We start from the raw sequence: 20,090 nt of genomic DNA, 5'->3' as shown, positions 1-20,090 counted from the left end.
GCTATATCCTAAATACAGGAGCCAATAAGTAGATATGTATATATACAGTATATATATATATATATATATATATATATAGACATACATATATACATACATTCACATATATATATATATATATATATATATATATATATATATATATATATATATATATATATATATATGTATGTCTATATTTATATGTATATATATATATATATATATGTAGATATGTAAATTTGTATATGTATGTATATATGTATATGTGGATGTGTATATGTAGATATGTGTATATGTAGATATGTATATATATGTATATATGTTTATGTATATATATATATGTTTACATAACCTCTTTAACACACTACATCTCCGCTGCGAAGCGAGGGTATTTTGCTAGTAAACCATATAATACTACAGCTTTCACAAAAGTTTGCGGTTGTCGCAGGAGGCTGGGGGACAGACCCAGTCGGTACACCTGCAGGGACCGGGAGGTGGCGTATTCGTCCTCCGGGCCATGAGGGGGCAACCGCCCTGGATCAGGAGAGGGCCACGGAAGGGGAGCAAGGAGGCTCAAGCCCGGGGGCGCCCCGAGCCTCATGGAGCCCGGGAAGCATCTACTTCTGCCACACCCGGGAACATGGACGATGAACCTTCCAGGGACACCCGGAGTGCTTCCGGGTGCTCTCCTGACACTTCTGCCACACCAGGAAGTGTCGTCAGGAGGAGCACATGGAGCCCATCCGCGTGAGAATAAAAGGGGCCACCTCCCTCCAATCAGAGAGCTGGAGTCGGGAGTGGGAGCAGGAAGAAGCTCACGTGGAGGGAGGAAAGGCGGCCCGTGGACAGAGAGAGAGAAGCCCAGAGGAAAGTTGATTGGTGCGAGGAGCACAGTGTGCTGTGCGGGACAGTGGCTCTGAGGCTAAGGATCTGCGCTGGTATCCCGAAGGTTGCCGGTTCGAATCCCCGTCACTGCCAAAAGAGATCCTACTCTGCTGGGCCCTTGAGCAAGACCCTTAACCTGTAATTGCTCCAGGGGGCGCTGTACAATGGCTGACCCTGCGCTCTGACCCCAAGGGGTATGCGAAAAAACTAACAAACACTGTTGTAAGTCGCTCTGGATAAGAGCGTCTGCTAAATGATGTAAATGTAAATGTAAAAGAGTGCTTAATAAACATGTGTTTTGTAAAGATGTGGTCTCCGACTGGTGGTGTCCGGGCATGTCTCACACGGTTTATGTTGCCATTTTGGATTGATGATATGAACTGATGTTGGATAAACTCAGACTTGATAGACCAGCCCTGAGTTTGAGTTGGAAATCTGAGTTAAGGGGGCATTCAGATTAAAAATTCTATCTAGGAAATCTGAAATTCTGATTTTACAAAAAATGTACTCTTAAAATTGGTAATCTCTATGTATTAGAGAAGTATTATAAGCACATGAGAAAAGTAGACACTGTATTTTAGTAAGTATTAAGATGTAAGAGTAAGGATTGAAAAGGCTTATGCCTACACAATTTTTATAATTCTGTATGAGCCAGAAACCAACAATAGTTAATTAAGCCAAAGGTTAGATGTGTAGGAGAGCTGGAGAAAGATTCCCTTGCTTAGAGAGGGAATGTGAACTCATTGGCTGTAAATAATGGTAGCAAGCTAGTGGGGAGTAAGGACAGGCCTTGACAAACAGAAATTATGGTCAGAGATGGGTTTGACACCCCGTTATCTAAGAAATATTAGTGAAATTAATTAGAGGCAAGATTAGAGCAGTGAAACGAAATGAGTCAGATGAGGATGAATAACGGCTTGTATAGTAAGATTGGCAATAAATGTAAGTGATGCCTATGGCTGCTCACTCATTTCCCATTTTAAGCAAGTCTGTATGTGCACCATAAAATAAATCTTGATTTTGCTGCCTGTCCTGAGACTCCTCCTTCAACAATTTCTCATGTCAAATGGAATGCTGCCTAAATCCAACAGAACACTTTCAACTAAACAGTGAATATATACATGGACATCAGTGGAAATTATGAGGAACAGCATTCAGGACTGAAGCCAAGAATACGTCTTTACTCAAAAAGTTTTGTGAATTTGGAACAACTATGAGACATGCAGTTGAACCAGAAACTTTGACAACCTTCATGAAGGTTGAGATGGATGAGATATTAGAATATTTTAACTAGAAGCTAAACAAACAAGCTTGATGTACTGAATGTCTCCTCTCATCTGTCAGATTTCTTATGTTCTTGTATTTTAACCTACTAGAGTGTAATATTTTATAGTAAGCTGTGTGGCTTTTTCAGCAGTAGTAGTAACTGGGAAACATTGCAGACAAAAATAAATTGAAGTTTTAGGGAGAAATAAGGTACTTTAGGAATTCAATATGTTCATGTATGTTTTCCATTCATACTTTTGCATTCATTGCATCTTAATTCTAAGATACAGATAAAGGTAGGGGACAGAATATGCCATAACATCACAATAGATCAAGTGGGTACAAAGTATTTTTGACCAAATACAATGATTACCTACGAAAATACTGTATATAACTATAAAAATGGTTAAGTTATTCTTAATCTATAGTTGGCAAACTTTTTTTTTCTGTCTATACATATTAACACTAGCATCCCAGAAGCCTAGGAAAAAACTTGTAATCCCGGCCCACCTTAAATCCCTTCGCACCTCTCCATCAGCATCTTTTGTTTTGTAAATGTGTCGATCACCACAAGCAGCCTGCTATCCCATCCCCTGCCTTGATGGAGCTCAGCTCGGGCAAAAAGTTCTCCCAGTTCAAGCCAAGGATCCTTATCTGCATGTGAGGTTCCCTGGAGTTGTGTAGGGTAAATAATACAGTATAAACTTATTTGGAATACATGCATTTAATGCATCTTCCATGTTTTCAAAGATCTGGGTAAGTGTAGGATTAAAGGAAATGACAGGCAAGAAATGCTGAACACATACCTAAAGCAGAAACTTTTTCCAAGGTATACTAATAATGGCGTGAAGTGTATAATGTGTTAAGACTTTAGTGGAAATATCAAATAAACATGTGCACTTTTATTCAAGAATATAACCAAAGAAAAAAAAAAAAGCATTTTATTTAGCTCCGTCAAGGCGAGGGATGGGCCAGCAGGCTGCTTGATCTGATCGACACATTTACAAAACAAAAGATGCTGATAGAGATGGAGAGGGATTTAAGCTGGGCCGGGATTACAAGTTTTTGGAATTCTTCAGGAATTCTAGTGTTAAATAAGAAAGGATAAGTAAGTGAGAGATCCAGCAATCTCAACAGGTTAAGGTTTGTAAAGTAATACCGTTAGATCATAATCTGGTACTAAATATTTAGTTTTTTTTTTTTTTTTAACCATAAAGTTAATGCTACATGCTTTAAGCATAATAATGGTCTCCTCATAATATAACAATTTTGACAAAACACAAAGTCAGGACTCCCCCTGCACAAATATTGATCATCAAATACCAAATACCATAAAACATGTCAAAATTACCTTTTCATAAAATACAGAATTAAACATAAAAAGAATACTTACCAACTGGAAATGTGTAACACCAACTGAGCACTTCTCATTCATCTCTTTCTGGTGCTTGTTCTGAACTAGACACTCCATTAAGTCTCCTGTATCTATTTGGTTGTCTGCAACTTCCTGTGGGGGGGAAAACTCCTCATTTTAATAGAAAAAACAGAAAATACCAAAATGCACAATAATCATTATTATAATAAATAACTGACCGATGCCTTTATTCAATAGGATTTGCAAAATCAGGATATGGAATAGTTTGACTTTATGCTATCATTAACACATTTCATTTTTCTAACAGAATGGATAATGCAGTCATCGCAATAATATATATGGAGATTTATAGACTACAGTATTAATGGAATACTTATGAACTGGATAGATAGAGACAGAATTAGTTCTGATTTTCTACAAGGGACACATGCAATATAATCGCTTTAAATTACAGAATAAATCAAAAGAAAATTAAAAGAAAACCAAAAGATGTTATTCTTCCAGAAAACAACATATAACATAAATGAACACCTTAATACATTTAATATTAGACAGATAGGTGTGAATATCACAAAAATATATTGCACTGGCACACAAAGCCTGTTAAAACTTGAACTGCCACATATGTTTTCAACACTAAACCAACAAGGCTACACCAAGTGGCTTCTGAATTAATTTTTTCTCACTAATGGCCCATTAGCTTTATATCCTGACAATCTATTGCTCTAACCCGAGTGTCACAGACTGCCTAGTACACCTGAGCGAAAATAAATATCAATCATTTCTTGGCACACAGCATATATTGTTTATAGACATTTTGACTTTAAATGTTAGTATAGCAAAAAAACACTCCGCAGTTGTGTGGCTGCGAGGCAGAAAACTGCTTCAGTATTTATTAGTAAAAAGTAAAACAACACTTCAGTCACCAAGACACATAAAACAGCACACACAGTCACTTTGTATAATTTTCTTTGTTTTATTTTGTGTGCATTCTCCAGTTTTAGACTGCTTTGCTCTACTGGTAGCAAGATTGATCTGAACAGTTGCTGCTACACCAGCAGCTTTCTAAAGTTGCTCTCTGACTAACTGTAAAAAGTAAAACTCTTTTCAATCAGATGGAATCATAAATATTAAATTAACTCAAAGAAATATATTTGTATATATAGTAAGCAGTTTATAAAATTACAGCATTACTTACACGTTTCACAACTAAGGTATTAAATGGTAGGCAGCACGATTAACTGCATGCAATACAGTCCATGTCACCAGCCTGCTGGAATTTTCAGTCTGAACGGCTTGTGCACAAAAAAAAAATGGGAGCACAAGTATGCACTTTCATTTTGCTGCATGTACCACTGCAGGTTCAGTGTCTGTCTGTCTCGACCATTTTGTGCTGTCCTTTCACTGTGGATTGGGAGCTTATTTGCCACGAAAATGCAGTGCTTAAAGTTGAATAAAAAAAAACAAAACAACAGGCCGATACTCCTTGTCGTGTTGAAAATAAACGCATAAAAATTCACACTGGCCAAGTTGCGTTAAATTCCAAGGTATATGAAAAACATAGCAATGTCATTTCAAGTGAGTTTATAGGTGAGTTTTACCTAACTGAAATAACTTGACTGCGATAGTTTTCATTTTTTTTCTTAAATACGCATACTGAAAAAAGTTGAGGTATTATAAGTGCAATATTTTTTCGTTATATTATTTCATAGTTGTTTGCTGAAGACAAGACAGCAATTCACATCTAGGAAACAATGTTCAGTAATGTCAATATCAGCAGCCAAAAGAGAATTTGTCAAGATAAAAGAATATGCAAATGTGGACAAATGCAAGCTGGAGGATATAAACAGAGATGAACATGTTCAGTAATGTCAATAACTGCAGCCAAAAGAGAATTTGTCAAGGTAAAAGAATATGCAAATGTGGACAAATGCAAGCTGGAGGATATAAACAGAGATGAACACCTGGGTACCAAAGTTCAAGGTGTGTGGTAATAATAGGGGTAAACAAATAATAAATTAAAAATAAATATAACAAACAAAAAACACACGTAAACAAAAAAAGAAACAGAAAGAAGATATCTTCAATCACATTTTCTGAAAATTAGTTTCAAAAACATAGGAATATGTAGTGCAGTAAATTAGAAAAAGTCAAGAAAAGACTGGAGTGTGATGCTCATACTGTTGAAATTATCATAGATTTAAAAACACAAGGCCAATTGGCATCAGCTTTTGTGCTTCTAGTGTCAAGACACACATTTTAACAGGGATGCACAAAGTCAAACTGCAACAGCCCCATGTGTTTCCCTGAGTAAATCTGCAATAACCAGGTACTAGTTTTGTAATTGGAATTGACCTTGACCGAATTACCAGAGATGACTGATTACCTTCCTTCAAAACTAGCTGCATTTATCTCTTTCTGAAAGCAGATGAGTCAATCTTTTTTGGGAAAAGCTGAAAACACAATGTGATCTCTTTGTGAGCTGAAAGCAGACAAGCCACTTTCTTTGTGGCAAGAAGTGCCTTGGAGCTGGACTCTAGGGATGGGTGATATTACCATTTCTGAAATCAATACTGATGTAAGTATTATATGTGTCAGTATTTTCAATACCAAGACCAATACTGAGTATTTTCTAAAGAGCATAGGAATTTGTTGTTAAAGATGGTTTTAGAATGGTTAGAATTAATTGATCTGTATTTAAATTAATTAATATTAAGACAGCATCAAGGTCTTCAAAATAAATTTATTACAAAATATATATTAATAGAACAAACATATTTTCTAACCCATTTAATGCAGACCAGGGTCATCGGGGGAGGTGGAGCCTATCCCAGCTAACACAGGGCACAAGGCAAGAACAAATCTCAGAGAGGGCGCCTATCATTTGCAAGGTGAACAAACACAGCAAACACATTCTGCCGCCCAGAATGAACATATAGTACAAAAATAATAGAGACAATATAAACTTATTTTCATAAAAATGTGCTTATTTGTTTAATACACGTAAAACAGGCAATCAACTTCATGAAAGTACTTAAACTGATCCCCTTAGATCATTAACATTTACAAAAAAACTATTTCCATATTTGCATTTTCTATTATATTCAGCCCTTCCGTTTTATCAAGAAAGATTTTGTCATATTAGCTTACATTTAGTTAAGTCTGAAATTTGTATTTAGAAAAAGCAACATTTTTACTCTTAATCCTATCTTGCCTCTATGGGTGCAAAGTAGGAACAATCCCTGGACACTGTACCAGCCCATTACAAGGTGAACAAACACAAACACACACATCAGGGGCCAATTTAACATTGTCAATCCACTTAAACTGTGTGTCTTTGGACTATGGGGGGAGAAAGGATCACAATACAATTTTAATAATACAAAAGTAGAAAAATTATATTTTATTACACTAGATGTTGTTATTAATGCAATTAAAATACTTTTAAATCCACTAAAGTTTGTAATATTTTTATTAATATTTACGGAGGCACATATTTTTCAGAAAAAAAAGATAGTTTCAGTGAAAGTTTGCATCTTCAAATTAGACACAGCTATTAAGTATTTTGCATAGTGTTACATTATACACTATTAATATCTCCTCCATTATGTTAACAACAGACTTTACGTTTCAAAAGCATTAAAGAGTGGTAAATGGCAAAATGTTAAACTTGGCTAAAAAGTTTTCGGCAAATCCTGTCTATATAACTCTGCTAGCAGAACACACAACATATCCCATTCCAAGACAATATGCTTATAATAAATGCCTTCAATATTGCATTCAAATATCTTCCATACTGCCAACTCAGGAATTTTACAAGGTGTGTATCGCTTTGTTGTTAAACAACTTTAACGCAAAAATGATTGGTCAGTAACAATATGCTACAGTAATCTTGTATGATGTCCTAGTCAGTCTCGCGATCAGTGCCATTTTATTTTCAAGAAGGATTTCTCCTGTGCGAAGTGGCAGGTGAATTACTGTCAAAAAAAAAAGCAAGTTACTTGAGAAATGAACTGAAACATTTCTCTCGTGATTTCTTTCCATATGGTAAAGGTTTTGTTGACCAGTACATGCTGATTTCAGGAGTAGGAGTTTGAATTACATCTTGATATACAACAAGCACAAAGACAGGCAGCACAGTAAATCGCTTTCTATTTCACATGCTTTATGCGCCTCTATTCAGCTTGCTCTCACACCACAAATGCTGTGTGAACACCCATCCTCCTTCACCAGCCACCATTCACTGGATGAAATATATGTGGGTGGCTTGTGGTGGATTACCCTTCTGTTTTAAAGTTAAAAGTTACAAGGGTTAAAGACTAACAGCAAGAATATATATACAGTACACCCCCAAAATTCGTGGGGGTTACGTTCCTAGAGCACCCGCGAATTGTGAAAAACCGCAACATTTGGGTGTGGTTAAAAAATGCCTTTTAAATGCTTATTTTTATAGTTTAAACCCTAAATACAGTATGCTCCCAAAGCACTTTAATTTCGTTGCAAACTCAGCTTAATACATTACCTAAAAAATTACCTTAATACATTACCTAAAAACAGAAAGTAAAGGTAAACCTGTATACTGTACAGTACTATACTATGTCTCCCGCAGTGCTAGAATGTAAAATACCGATGTTACCGCTATACATACTGTAATTCATGCAAACACATTTTCTTTGGTATGCGCTGTCGTTTTCTTTGTTATAAGTAGAGTAAATACATAATTTCATTTAATTAAAATACAATAAAATGTACGGGTACTCACCAATGACGAATGATATTGATGAAGTAGCTGTGCAGTACGATGCAGAGGATTTAAAACTCCTCGGGTGGCGCCTCTTCTTCAGGCGCTTCAGGTGGACTCGCATCTTTGGACGGGTCTTCTTCTGGTGGGGTTTCGTGCTGGCTTTTCTTTATAGGTTTCAGGAACATTGTGATGGGAAGTTGCTAAATTATCTCCTGTAGCGAACTGCTGCTACAATTTCTGTGCTTTCTCACGGATGATGTTACCTTCCAAGGGGATGTTCTTCTTCCTGCAGTCAGTGATCCACAATGCCAAGGCAGATTTCATCCTGACGATATTTTTATTCCTTATGATCGTTACCTTTTTGGCACTATCACAGAAACTTACAAATACAGTACTCCAGACCGCTGCTTCGTTCTTCTTTATGTAGCGTGCGGAGCTTTCATTAATGCCATAGTGGCGCGCTACTGCAGCACGATAATTTTAGTTCCTGGAGAAACCTTCTCCTGGAGTGTTTTAAACTTCTTCTGGTGCTGAGGCTCAGTGCCACAAGCCTTAGAAGGTGCAGGGCGATTCAGCGACATCTTGTGCGTTTAAGAATAACAAAATGGAAAACTCGAGGACACTCAGCTGGAGATGCATCACAGGGCAGCAAGGAGAAATGAATAATGCTCTCGGATTGGCGACTTTCACCATCCCAAACGGCATTTCCCTCAGTGGTTGCTTCCTGTTCTTTCTACAGCACAGTATTGACACGAAAAAAGCCATACAAAATTGCGGAGGATATTTGCACTTTCCACTAACAATTAATAGTTAGGTTCTAAGGAAAGATTTCGCAAACAACTGAGTCCGCGAACCCTGAACCGCGACTTTGCGGGGGTCTACTGCATATCTGACGGCAGATACGGTTTTCTTCTTTTTTATTATTCTTTGGATGGATGGATAATACTTTATTTGATCCCAAGGGGAAATAATTTTACAAAGACCCCTAAATAAACAAAGAAAAAAAATGAAATAAAAAACAAACAACCCCTTAGACACACACAAAAACTTCCAGCTTGGATAACAGAGCTGTTGCTGTCAATAGCCAGGTTTCCATCCAAGGAGTTTTTGCGAAAAAATACTTAGCGCTTCAAATTTTTTTACCGATATAGCTGATGGAAATGCTAATTATCGATAAAATGTTGTACATGTCGACATAATATTTTTCCGTTTAACTTTAGCGCATAAATTCCATATCGATACTTCAGATGTCGCAAAAACTACATTGGAAACACTTTTTGTCGGAAAAAAGGGCTTTAACGCAAATAAATGTGTCATATATCATGTGCAATCAAAACGAGAATGGCGGAGCGGTTCGCATGGTCTGATGAAGAGAGTTTTTTTTTGATTAAACGTTGTTATTTTGTATTAATTCAAATTTCAGTTTTAATTAAAAACCTTAAGGGAAACAGGTTACAGTACTAATTCAGTTGTTATCGCACTGAGAAGGGATGTTGAAAGGTAGGCTCACCTGTACAGATCCGATGCTGCAAACACAGCTGCATCATGGGCACTTCCAGGAGTGCCAACGCAAATGTCTCGTATCATGCACCTGTCATCAACAAGGGCCTGGAGAACAATAGATGGCCACCCTTTGCGATTAATGTAATCGCGGTAGCCTTCCGTCGGGGGAAGAATAGGCACATGTGTGCCATCCAGCGCACCGTAAATCTGTGGCACAAGATGCACCAAGGAATTGCGGTATGCAATTTCATTGGCCTCCGCTACAGTCTGAAGTCTGATATAACGCCGCATTAATTTTTCTTTAATAGCGGTGCACACAGCATATACACATCGATGGACGGTAGTTTTACTAACCCCCGAAAGTTTCTCCAACTACTCTATACTCGCCACAGGTTGCCAGCTTGTAAAGGGCGATGGCAATCCACTTTTGGGTTGGAACCGGTGGTCGGTGGCAACCTGTGATGGGCGCAACATCAGGACTGATGAATCCACACAACATCTCAAACGTCGGCCGTGTCATTCTAAAATGTTGCAGCCAGAGATTTTCTGTGAAGTGTCTCTCCACCACCTCCTCCCAGAAGGTCTTATTCCGTCGTCTCTCCCATACCCGTGGGTTTCGTCGCACTGGGGTACTTTCTTCGAGCTCTAGGGCTATCAGACAAGCAACTGCTTCATTCTGCTGTCGTCTTCGTGATATTATGTACAATTCCAATTATTTGTGAAACTGAAATAACAGTAAGCTGGCAAATTTCAAAAAACTGTCTGAATAATCTCTCCATTTCTTTGTTTCTTGGAGGGTGTGTAACGTGGAAAACAAAAGGTAGATAATTTGCGACATACACAAAATTATGTATGGAAACAGCTCAAGGGCAGATTTTTTTCGCAATACAACAAAACTTATGCGACAGTTCGTTTTGGGGGGGGGGGGGATGACGTCATCACGCACACCATTTTATCGATAAAAAGCCAGTTGGATGGAAACAGGCTGGAGACAGCAAATTTCGCACATTTTTTTTTACGTATATTCTGTTTGTCGATAACAAAACGTCGCAAAAAACTGGATGGAAACTTATTGTATAACAGGCTTGTAGTTGGCAGTGAGATGATGTAATACACTGCTCAGATTGTACCATACATTTGGGGGTGGGGTTGTTTGTTATAAAATTTCTTGAACCTCTGTAAAAAGCTTATTTTGTGGTGTAGTCACTTAGTCTCTAAGGTTCATTTTAATGGGTGGATAAGCTAATACTGGAAATGCCAAAATTACTGGCCTTGATCTATATGTACACCTTAAGTTACTTACCTATATGTTATTCACTTATTATTGATATATTAAACATACAAAGCAAGTGAGATGGCCAAGGCTGGCGACCTTTGCTTCAAAACAGGGCAGTCAAGAATACCTTTACCAAGACCAAGGATCTATTGCTGCCCCTGGGCTCTTCCCCTAATAAGACTAAACTTCAGAATACCTTTGGTAAGGCAAGGAACTGCTTTAAAAGAATTGTGAGGTACAAGTTAAATAAAGTTCCCAAAATCCTCCATTTCACATTTCCTTACAGGCATACACACACAGGTTAGTTTAACTGAACTTAAACAGGTAACACTTCTTCCTAATGTTCTGCTGAACATTTGCATATTTCTCTCAGAATTCAATGCTGTGTTAAAATACATTTTATTCTTTTCAGTTCACTTAGCTGATAATTCAAAAGAATAACATATCTTTAATAAAGAAATCTCAATCTGGCCCACAATGTCTGAAACTTTTATCTTTTTCACTATCCCATAGAATAATTGCCTTCATTCACTTGTATTTGCACACCCCCTCACCTGGCTGTTTGACAGTATGATTTCATCACTGAACTAAAAACGGTTTGAAGCTAGGTGTCGCCTCCTTGTGGTTACAACATACACATACATATTGTACACATGCATACATGTTCATGTACAGTATATAGTAACAAGATGCCGAGATAAAACCTTTCTTCAAATGTCAATGTTTTGTTTGCTGCAAATTTTTCAATTTTCTGGCCTTTACAGAAAGTACTGTTTAAGCTTTTTGGCTTTAAAGCAAAGGAGCATTCTTATTATTGCTTTACAGTTCATTTATTTATGTAATCATTTATTTAATATACATTTTTCTGCTGCTATTTTTTCTATTTTTAATAATTACGGTTTAAAATTTTTGCACCTTGTACATCTTGAGTGACTGAAGTGGTAAAGTAGACACATGGCACCTATTGTGGAGAAATGCCACTTTCTTTCTCACAGGGTTAGCATGCACACCCAATAGAGGACAGCATGGCAAGAATAATGCATCGTTAGCTGGTCTGGGTTATATCTGGGGACAGATTTGTGTTATTCATCCTAAATATAATGAGTCCCAATGATGAGTACTGAGGAGTGTTAGGCTGTCCAGGCATCATTCAAACAGTGCCCAAGTGGATAGGGTCTGTGCATGTTTGTGTGTATGTGTGTGTATTAAACACCCTAAGTGTAAGTATTGGTGAGTTCTTACAAATAAAAGTATGATAATAGTGTATACATTAGTAAAAACAGCTTTATTTACGGCTACATCTAACAAAGAGAAAACCACTGGGTACCCTGAAGGCAATGGGAAAAGTTAAGAAAAAACAAACACACATAAAACTCACATGGCAGTAGGTCTGAATGATGGGCTCACAGGCTCTCATTAACAAAGCTTCAATCTGAATGTCCTGAAAAGAAACAAAGAAAAATAAAAAAGTAAAAAAAATTCTAAATAAAACTTCTACAAAGACCATCACAAATCTAAGCACACCCCCGTTAGTAAATGTAAGTAATGATCAGACAGAAAATACAACAACTGACTCATAAAAAGAAACTAGTGTTACCTGGCTTTGCCCGGGAAATTTCTCAAGACAATGGTCTTTGATTATAGCGCTAAGGGTTAACAGGATGCATCAGAAATACTATTTAAGTAACTGAATACTTTTTTTTTTTTTTTTAAATAGCAATGGGGCTAATAATAGTAGCCCATTGGAGTTCCATACTCTTGCACATGTTAATATATTCCATGCAGGTGACGCTGTGGTAATGCTGCTACATCGCAGTAAGATAATCATGGGTTTGTGTTCCCGGGTCTTCCCTGCGTGGAGAGTGCTTTGAATAGTGAGAAAAATGCTATATAAATGTAAATAATTATTCTCAATTGTACATGAATAAAACATTCCTGCCAAAGATCAATTCTTGTTTTTCCTAGTAACTTGGCTTTTGTTGATGGTCACTGCAAACTGTAATGGGCACAGGAAACTGTATTCTTTTGAATTCAAACAAGTAATTAGTAGGAATAATGGGAATTTTGGGTATAATATTATGCCACCCTATAGTAGACTCTGTAAAAGTGGTAGCTTCAGTCATTTTGATCTGTAATCTTGTACTATTACAAAAATTTGAAGGATTTATTTCAAAGCAATTTATTACTTATTAGAACTTACTACATACAGCATTGATGTTTACAGACTGTGCATTTCAGTGTTTCATTGAATGAACTCAAAATTTTATACACTGTACAGAAGGAAACAGGTGAAAACAAATCATATTGTACAATGGTCTCCTCCTTTATGTTGTGTCAGATGAACCCTTTAGTGTGTTGTGCAAGCATTTAAACTGACCAAGGCATGCACTCGTTCCTTCAGACTTGTGATGTACATAGAATTTGAAGTGAGCTGGTATACTGTACCAGCAGTTCCCCATTTCTGATTTGTGAACCTAAGCAATGGGAGCACATTGCAGTCTGTCCTCCATGAGGACACTTCCCGCCCCCTCCAATTTTTAATTTTTTTTGCATATGACAGCACTTTACAATAAGAGTAAGAATAACATATCTTTATTGTTACTATACAATACAATGAAATATCATTTGGAGCAAGCCTATAGATGCCTTAGTTAAAGGTATATAAGAATAGACATTAAACTACAAGAAGCACAAATTTAAAAGTAAACATTAACTATGAAGAACACAGTTGCTATTAAAAGTAAAGGTAAATGCATAAGCATAAATAAATAATAAATGAAGTCACAGTGAGAATTACAGTCAGTATAATGGTCATGAATTCGACATGGTCATGTATGTGTTTGACTGTATCTGGTTGATGCAAAAGTTCAGTTCAATAAGTAGTTGTTCTGTTATAGGAAGGGGCAGTGATTACTGTGCATTTAATAGGCTGATTGCTCTAAGTAAAACCTGTTCTTCAGCCTGGTAGTGTGGGCATGCAGGGCTCTGATGCACCTGCCAGAGAGCGAAAATGCTATGGCCAGTGTATGATGGATCTCTACAAATGTTCTTTGCTTTTATGCTGCAGTGAGTACTGAAGATACCTTCCAGTGATGGTAGCTGAGCACCAGTAATTCTCCGTTCCATTTTAAGGTCAGTTGTCTTATTAGGATTAATGTGGCTTAAAGCTCATCTTACCTCATGTGCATTCAGCACCAGAGTGCATATTTGGGCCACTTACTTGATTAGTTTGGTGATAATCTGGTCGCTGTCCTTATCAAACCGTGCAAAGAAATGATTGTGGTCATCAGGAACAAACAAGTTTCCAATGTTGGTTGAACAGGTTTTACCCTTGTAGTTGCTGATGGATCTAATGCCCTGCCACATGCTTCTGGAGTGAGAGCTGCTAAAATGCTCCTCTATTTTTGCTTTGTAAAAGTGCTTTGCCTCCTTAATACCTTTCCTAGTTTGGACCTAGCTGTTTTCTAGGCCTTTGGGTCTCTCATAATGAAAGCAATGTCACATGAGTTCAGAACCTCCCTGTTCATCAAGGATTTCCTATTAGGGAAAGTATGGATGCTTTTGGCAAAAGTGACATTGTTCATATAGAAGTTAATGCAAGATAAAACAGGAGGCATAGGTATTTAAGTCAGTGCGATTGTCCTTTGTAGCCGCCTGCTTGAATAGTTCCCAATCGGTATCATCAAAACAGTCCTGTTATTGAGTTATGGCTCCCTCAGTCCATATTCTGATTGTCTGCACAGTAGGTTTTGACTGGCAATGAGGGGTTTGTGTGCCACAGTCAAGAACAAAGAAATATGATGTTCATGACGAACAGACTGGGTAGAGTTGGCTAGTTTGTGGAGTTCTTTAGTCTAGCATGGACGCTGGCATGCTTACCACTCATTTGCTTCCTCTGCTGACCAAGTGGGCACAAATATGCTGAAAAGCTCATCTGTGATATTGGGAGGTGGTGGTGGAATAAAGCGTTTCATTCCAATATCCACTATTTCTTGCAAGCTGTAGGGCCTATGTTATGTGAACTATTCTAGACTGAGTACAGTTGCTCACTGGGCTTAAAAGTAAAATAGCAATGATAAAAATGAAGAACAAAGCGATATCTGAACTGAGAGCTCGGGCCAGCTGTCTATTCGTGCCATCCATGCACAATCCCACTTGCATTTGCATGCATTTTACAGCATCGCGAGGAGTATGAAGATGACAGAATAGGGAGAGTGCAGTGTATACTCACAAGGGGGCCACTTGCTAACCACGTCTTCTTATACAGTCTTGTCTAACTTTTCTTTGTCCACTTCACATCTCATTTTCCATGCAGCTCATCACTAAAATTAGACTACACAGACTTGAGGATTTAGTTAAAATAATGGGAAGCATTGTGATTGGCACTCCAGTTTTATACCTCTGGCCGACGGTTTTTGAATCCTGGTGTGGCCCCTATTTGGGCTGAGCTGTCTAGGCGTCTGGGTGCGATTTTTTGGGTAATCTGGTCTTCCTTCCATAACCCAAAGTTGTGTATTTGACATTTTAAACTGACTTGGTATGAGTGAGCGAATCCTGAAGAGGTTTCTGAAGAGGGCAGCTCAGACAAGGACCACTTGGAAAGAGCTCCAGAAATACTTGGAGGCAGCAGTTACAATTGTTACAAGGAAAACAATAGGGAATGCACTCCAACCTGCGAGACTCCATTACTGAAGGCATGTTGAAGTTTCTGCGTGGGTTTCCTCCGGGTGCTCCGGTTTCCTCCCACAGTCCAAAGATATGCAGGTTAGGTGGATTGGCGGTTCTAAATTGGCCCTAGGGTGTGCTTGGTGTGTGGTTGTGTTTGTGTGTGTCCTGCGGTGGGTTGGCACCCTGCCCGGGATTGGTTCCCTGCCTTGTGCCCTGTGTTGGCTGGGATTGGCTCCAGCAGACCCCCGTGACCCTGTGTTCGGATTCAGCGGGTTGGAAAATGGATGGATGGATGGATGTTGAAGTTTGTTTAAAGTTTGCTATACAACATTTGCACAAGCAAATGCAATAGTGGGAGAATATAGTCTGGTCAGATGAGACCACAGCTGAACTTTTTTTTATCTGTCATACTACATACATACCACATTTGGAGGTGAAATGGCACTATACATCACCCAAAAAAACACTAAACATACATAGAAGTTTGGAGGTGGAAGAATCATGGTGAGGGTCTGTTTCTCATCTTATGGTACTGGAAGACTTCATGCAATTGAAAGAACGACGAATGGGGCCATGTACCGAGAGATTCTTAAAATGAATCTGCTGCCATCCACCAGGATGATATGAGGATGATACTGGGGTAGACCTTGAGCAAGGACAACGGTCCAAAACATACAGCAAAGGAAACTGTCAATTGGTTTCAGAGAAAGAAAATCAAGCTGTTAGAATTGCACAGTCAATCACTTGACTTAAATCCAACTGAACATTTGTGGAAGGAACTAAAGACCAGGGTTCACAAGCGGGTTCACAACATTTAAATGTTGAAATAAATCTGCCAGATATGCCAGTTTTGCACACCACTCATCACTTGAAAGCAACTTAGCGTCATCACACCTCTCATTTGTCAAAAACACTTTTAGTTCCTCCCGCAGCTCATACACACGGGCTAAAAGTTTGCTACGGGACAACCACCGGACCTCCATATGCAGCAATAGCACTTTATGCTCCACTCCCATTTCCTCACACAATGATGCAAACATGCGACTTTTTACAGGTCTTGTCTTCACAAAGTTTATAATGCGCACAACAATACAAGAGCTAGGTCTGCTGGTAATGTCTTGGCAACAAGTGCCTCATGGTGCAGAAAACAATGCATCCCAATAACATCTGAATGTTGCTATTTCACTCTGCTTACAAATTCTTTGGTGCGCCCGAACATGGCAGCTGCTCCATCAGTGCAAACACTTACGTAGTTTTCCTACTTAAGTCCTTCTTGTTCAAGGTACTTTGATACAACTCAAAAAATTTCCTCTCCTGTTGTTCTTTCTGGCAATTCCTTGCAAAACAGGAAGTTTTCTCTGATGGTGTCTCCGTCTACAAAGCGCACATTTGCCAAAAGTTGTGCATGTCCACTGATATCCGTAGATTCATCGAGTTACAATGCAAATTTTCCACTGATGTGCAACTTTTCCAAAATGATCCTTTCAATGTCTGCAGACATGTCATCAATACGTCTGGCTATTGTATTATTTGAGAGAGGGACTTGGGCTATTTCTTTAAAAGCGCCAGGGCTGAGCATCTCATTTACAATGATTTTGCAGGCAGGTAGTATTAATGTCCCTGCCACCGTGTGCAGCCGTTTTGATTTGGCGATGAGTTTAGCAACTTGGTAGCTAGCTTTGAGAGCTCTCTCGTTCATGTTTGTGGTTTTCCTCACTAAAGCTGCCTGTTTCTTATCCTGTTCACGAAGTTGAATAAAATAGTCTATTTTCTTGTTTTGAAGTGACTGGTGTTTTGTTTGGAGATAGCGTTTAAGTTTGCTAGGAATCATGGTACTGTTGGACAGCTTTTCCCCACATACCAAGCACAATGGAATCGGCTCAGTTGGTTCCCCGGTAAAAGTAAATCCAAAGGAAAGATAACTCATTGTATTGTCTTGAGCTCACCTTTTTTGCTTTCTTCTGACCACTAATACTAGGGCCTTCATCTGGGTCACAATTTTCTCTTTTCAGATATTTATCCATCGCTATCACTGCTATCACAGCCAAAGCATCACTAATTCTTTTGTTTGAATGGCAACATGTAGATACACAGATTAATTAGCCATCTGCTGCCACCTAGTGGAAGAGTATTTAATTGTTCTGCCTGTTACTGTCGCATAGACGAACAAAGACAAATTATATGCAGTAAATAAATAATAATTTTCAGACCAATTAAGTGAAATTGGATAATTTTCCATGGAACACCTGATGATCTCTCATGGCACACTAATGTGCCATGGCACAGTGGTTGGGTATCACTGGTGTAATGCATCTGTAACTAATTATTCGTATTTTTTACTTGTTTCTCTTGTTTGCCAAGTATGGGTTTTACTTTGCTGGACAAAGTTTGTATAAGATTGTATGTATGCAAGTTTGATCATAAAAGAACCTGCCTTCTCCTTAATGCTATTAACACTAGGATTACCAGAGTCTATGAAAAAACTCGTAGATCCAGCCCACCTTAAAACCGTTCGCACCTCTCCACCAGCGTCTTTTGTCATCTAAATGTGCTGATAAACACAAGCTGCAAGCAACCGGCTATTCCATCCCCCCCACCGACTTAGAATGTGCACGAACTTCTCCTAGCTCATGCCTTGATTGATTATCTGGGAGTGAAGTGGAGTTTTAGAGTGGAAATAATAGATCGTTATTTGGAACACACGCATTTCATGTGTGTTCCGTTTCTACAGTAATCTGTGTAAACACATTGTTAAAACAGAAACTTTTCATATTTTAGTAATAAATGTTACAAAATGTAGGAATAAACTATAAAATGTGTGAAGCCTGAAGTCCAACGATCAAATAAACACTTTCACGAACGGTTCAAGAGTTGTAACGGTCGACCGGAATATGTGTATGTACCTGTACGATTGTACCTTTTCCCATACCTGTTTTAGTGGTATGCCTTTATGTTTAGGGCCGGCCCTTTATACAGAGGGAGGGGAGCACCTGGCTTGGAGGGCCAACAGACTGTACGGGGAGGAGCTATCCGTATTTAAATAGGTGGCGGGAAAAAAGAAAGGAAGAACTAGGAGAGAGGCCATAACAGGAAAAGGCACGAGGGAAAGGATTAACACCTCTTGGATATCGTCAGGTGAACCCGGGTTCATTGCCAGTCAAATTCTTTTTACTTTCGGGAGGAAGTCATACGGGAGAGGACTTGATGGGCCAGCACAAGGAACAGTTAATCAGAACATTTCCTGGAATAAGAGATATGGTCACCTCCTCATTCCCCATTACAGACTGAGCTCAACGCTACCGTACAGTTAAGACTTAAACTATAAATTCATTGTTTTTTTTTTTTTGTGTTTCCATTTGCTGAAATGTTTATTAGTAATGTATGTTTTCAAGAGTTTGTGTCATGATTTGTGTGGGGAAGCGCTGCAGTGCGATATTATGTATATAAGGTTTTTTTTGTTGTGGTCATGGTGATAATGTGCATTGTCTTTCAATAATCATTTGACTTGACCCTGCTTTCACTGGTGTGTCTCCATAATTGTAGTGGTGTAGTAGAAAAGTAGTGTTGGTCACTCGCACCCCGGATTTTTTTTTTTTTTTTTTCTTTTTGCTGCCTCTCAAGGAGGGCAGCGCGTATTATAATCGTGCCGGAACTGAGTGCGGTATAGAGTGATACAACAGCTTCCGTGGCGTAGCTGTAAGATTTGCTGACTTAGAGCGAAGCAGACTTTCCGTTCCTCAGAGACCCAAGTTCGATTCACCGCTGGGGAGAAAATGTTTTTTTTTTTTTTTTTCTTTTTAACCTTCGCGGCTCTGCCAGCCTGCCTGAACTCCCTGTCTATCTATATAGTAATAACAGTACTTTTATTATTATATAGCAGCTTCCCCGTCTGCCTATCATATAGTGCCTTTCCTTCCTATCTATATATCTATCCCCTTAGCTGTTTTTTTTATATATCTATTATACAGTGCCTTCCCTGTTTATTTATATACAGTATCTAGTGACTTCTCTGCCTGTCTGTCTGTATGATTGCATATAGCGCTGAAAAAAAACACACGGTCACTGATTACAAACCACATGATGAAAGAAAGACAATATATGTGAAAACATCATCGCAGTAATGCAATATTATTTGAAAACGAACAGCAGCAGATCAGGTTTGAATATACGCCCGATCTGACGCTGTTCGTTTTGAAATAATATTACATGTACTGTGTGTTGAAACTGCTGCACTGAATAAGCTGACTCCTTCTGTAACAGCGTCAGCGTGTATTCAAACCCGATCTGACGCTGTTCGTTTTCAAATAATATTGCATGTACTGTACTATTTTAGAATAAAAACATACATTTGATTTCAGTCAGTCTGTAACAGCCAGTGTAAATGTATGATA

The 20,090-nt window shown here is 38.4% G+C and overlaps 1 protein-coding gene across 1 annotated transcript in view; it reads right to left on the bottom strand.

Moving 5' to 3' along the window:
- glg1a (golgi glycoprotein 1a) overlaps nucleotides 1–20,090 on the bottom strand; it is a 314,175-nt gene that overhangs the window by 86,824 nt on the left and 207,261 nt on the right. Inside the window, exons 15-16 of the mRNA XM_051931535.1 lie at nucleotides 12,410–12,472; nucleotides 3,527–3,640 (exon numbers count right to left, since the gene is read on the bottom strand). Coding sequence (XP_051787495.1) covers nucleotides 3,527–3,640; nucleotides 12,410–12,472 — 177 coding nt within the window. The remainder of the gene's footprint in view (nucleotides 1–3,526; nucleotides 3,641–12,409; nucleotides 12,473–20,090) is intronic.

This window comes from Erpetoichthys calabaricus, chromosome 9, assembly GCF_900747795.2.
Source record: "Erpetoichthys calabaricus chromosome 9, fErpCal1.3, whole genome shotgun sequence".
NCBI lineage: Eukaryota > Metazoa > Chordata > Cladistia > Polypteriformes > Polypteridae > Erpetoichthys > Erpetoichthys calabaricus.
Note: the sequence above shows the minus strand (reverse complement) of the source record. Positions and strands in the feature narration are given on the sequence as shown.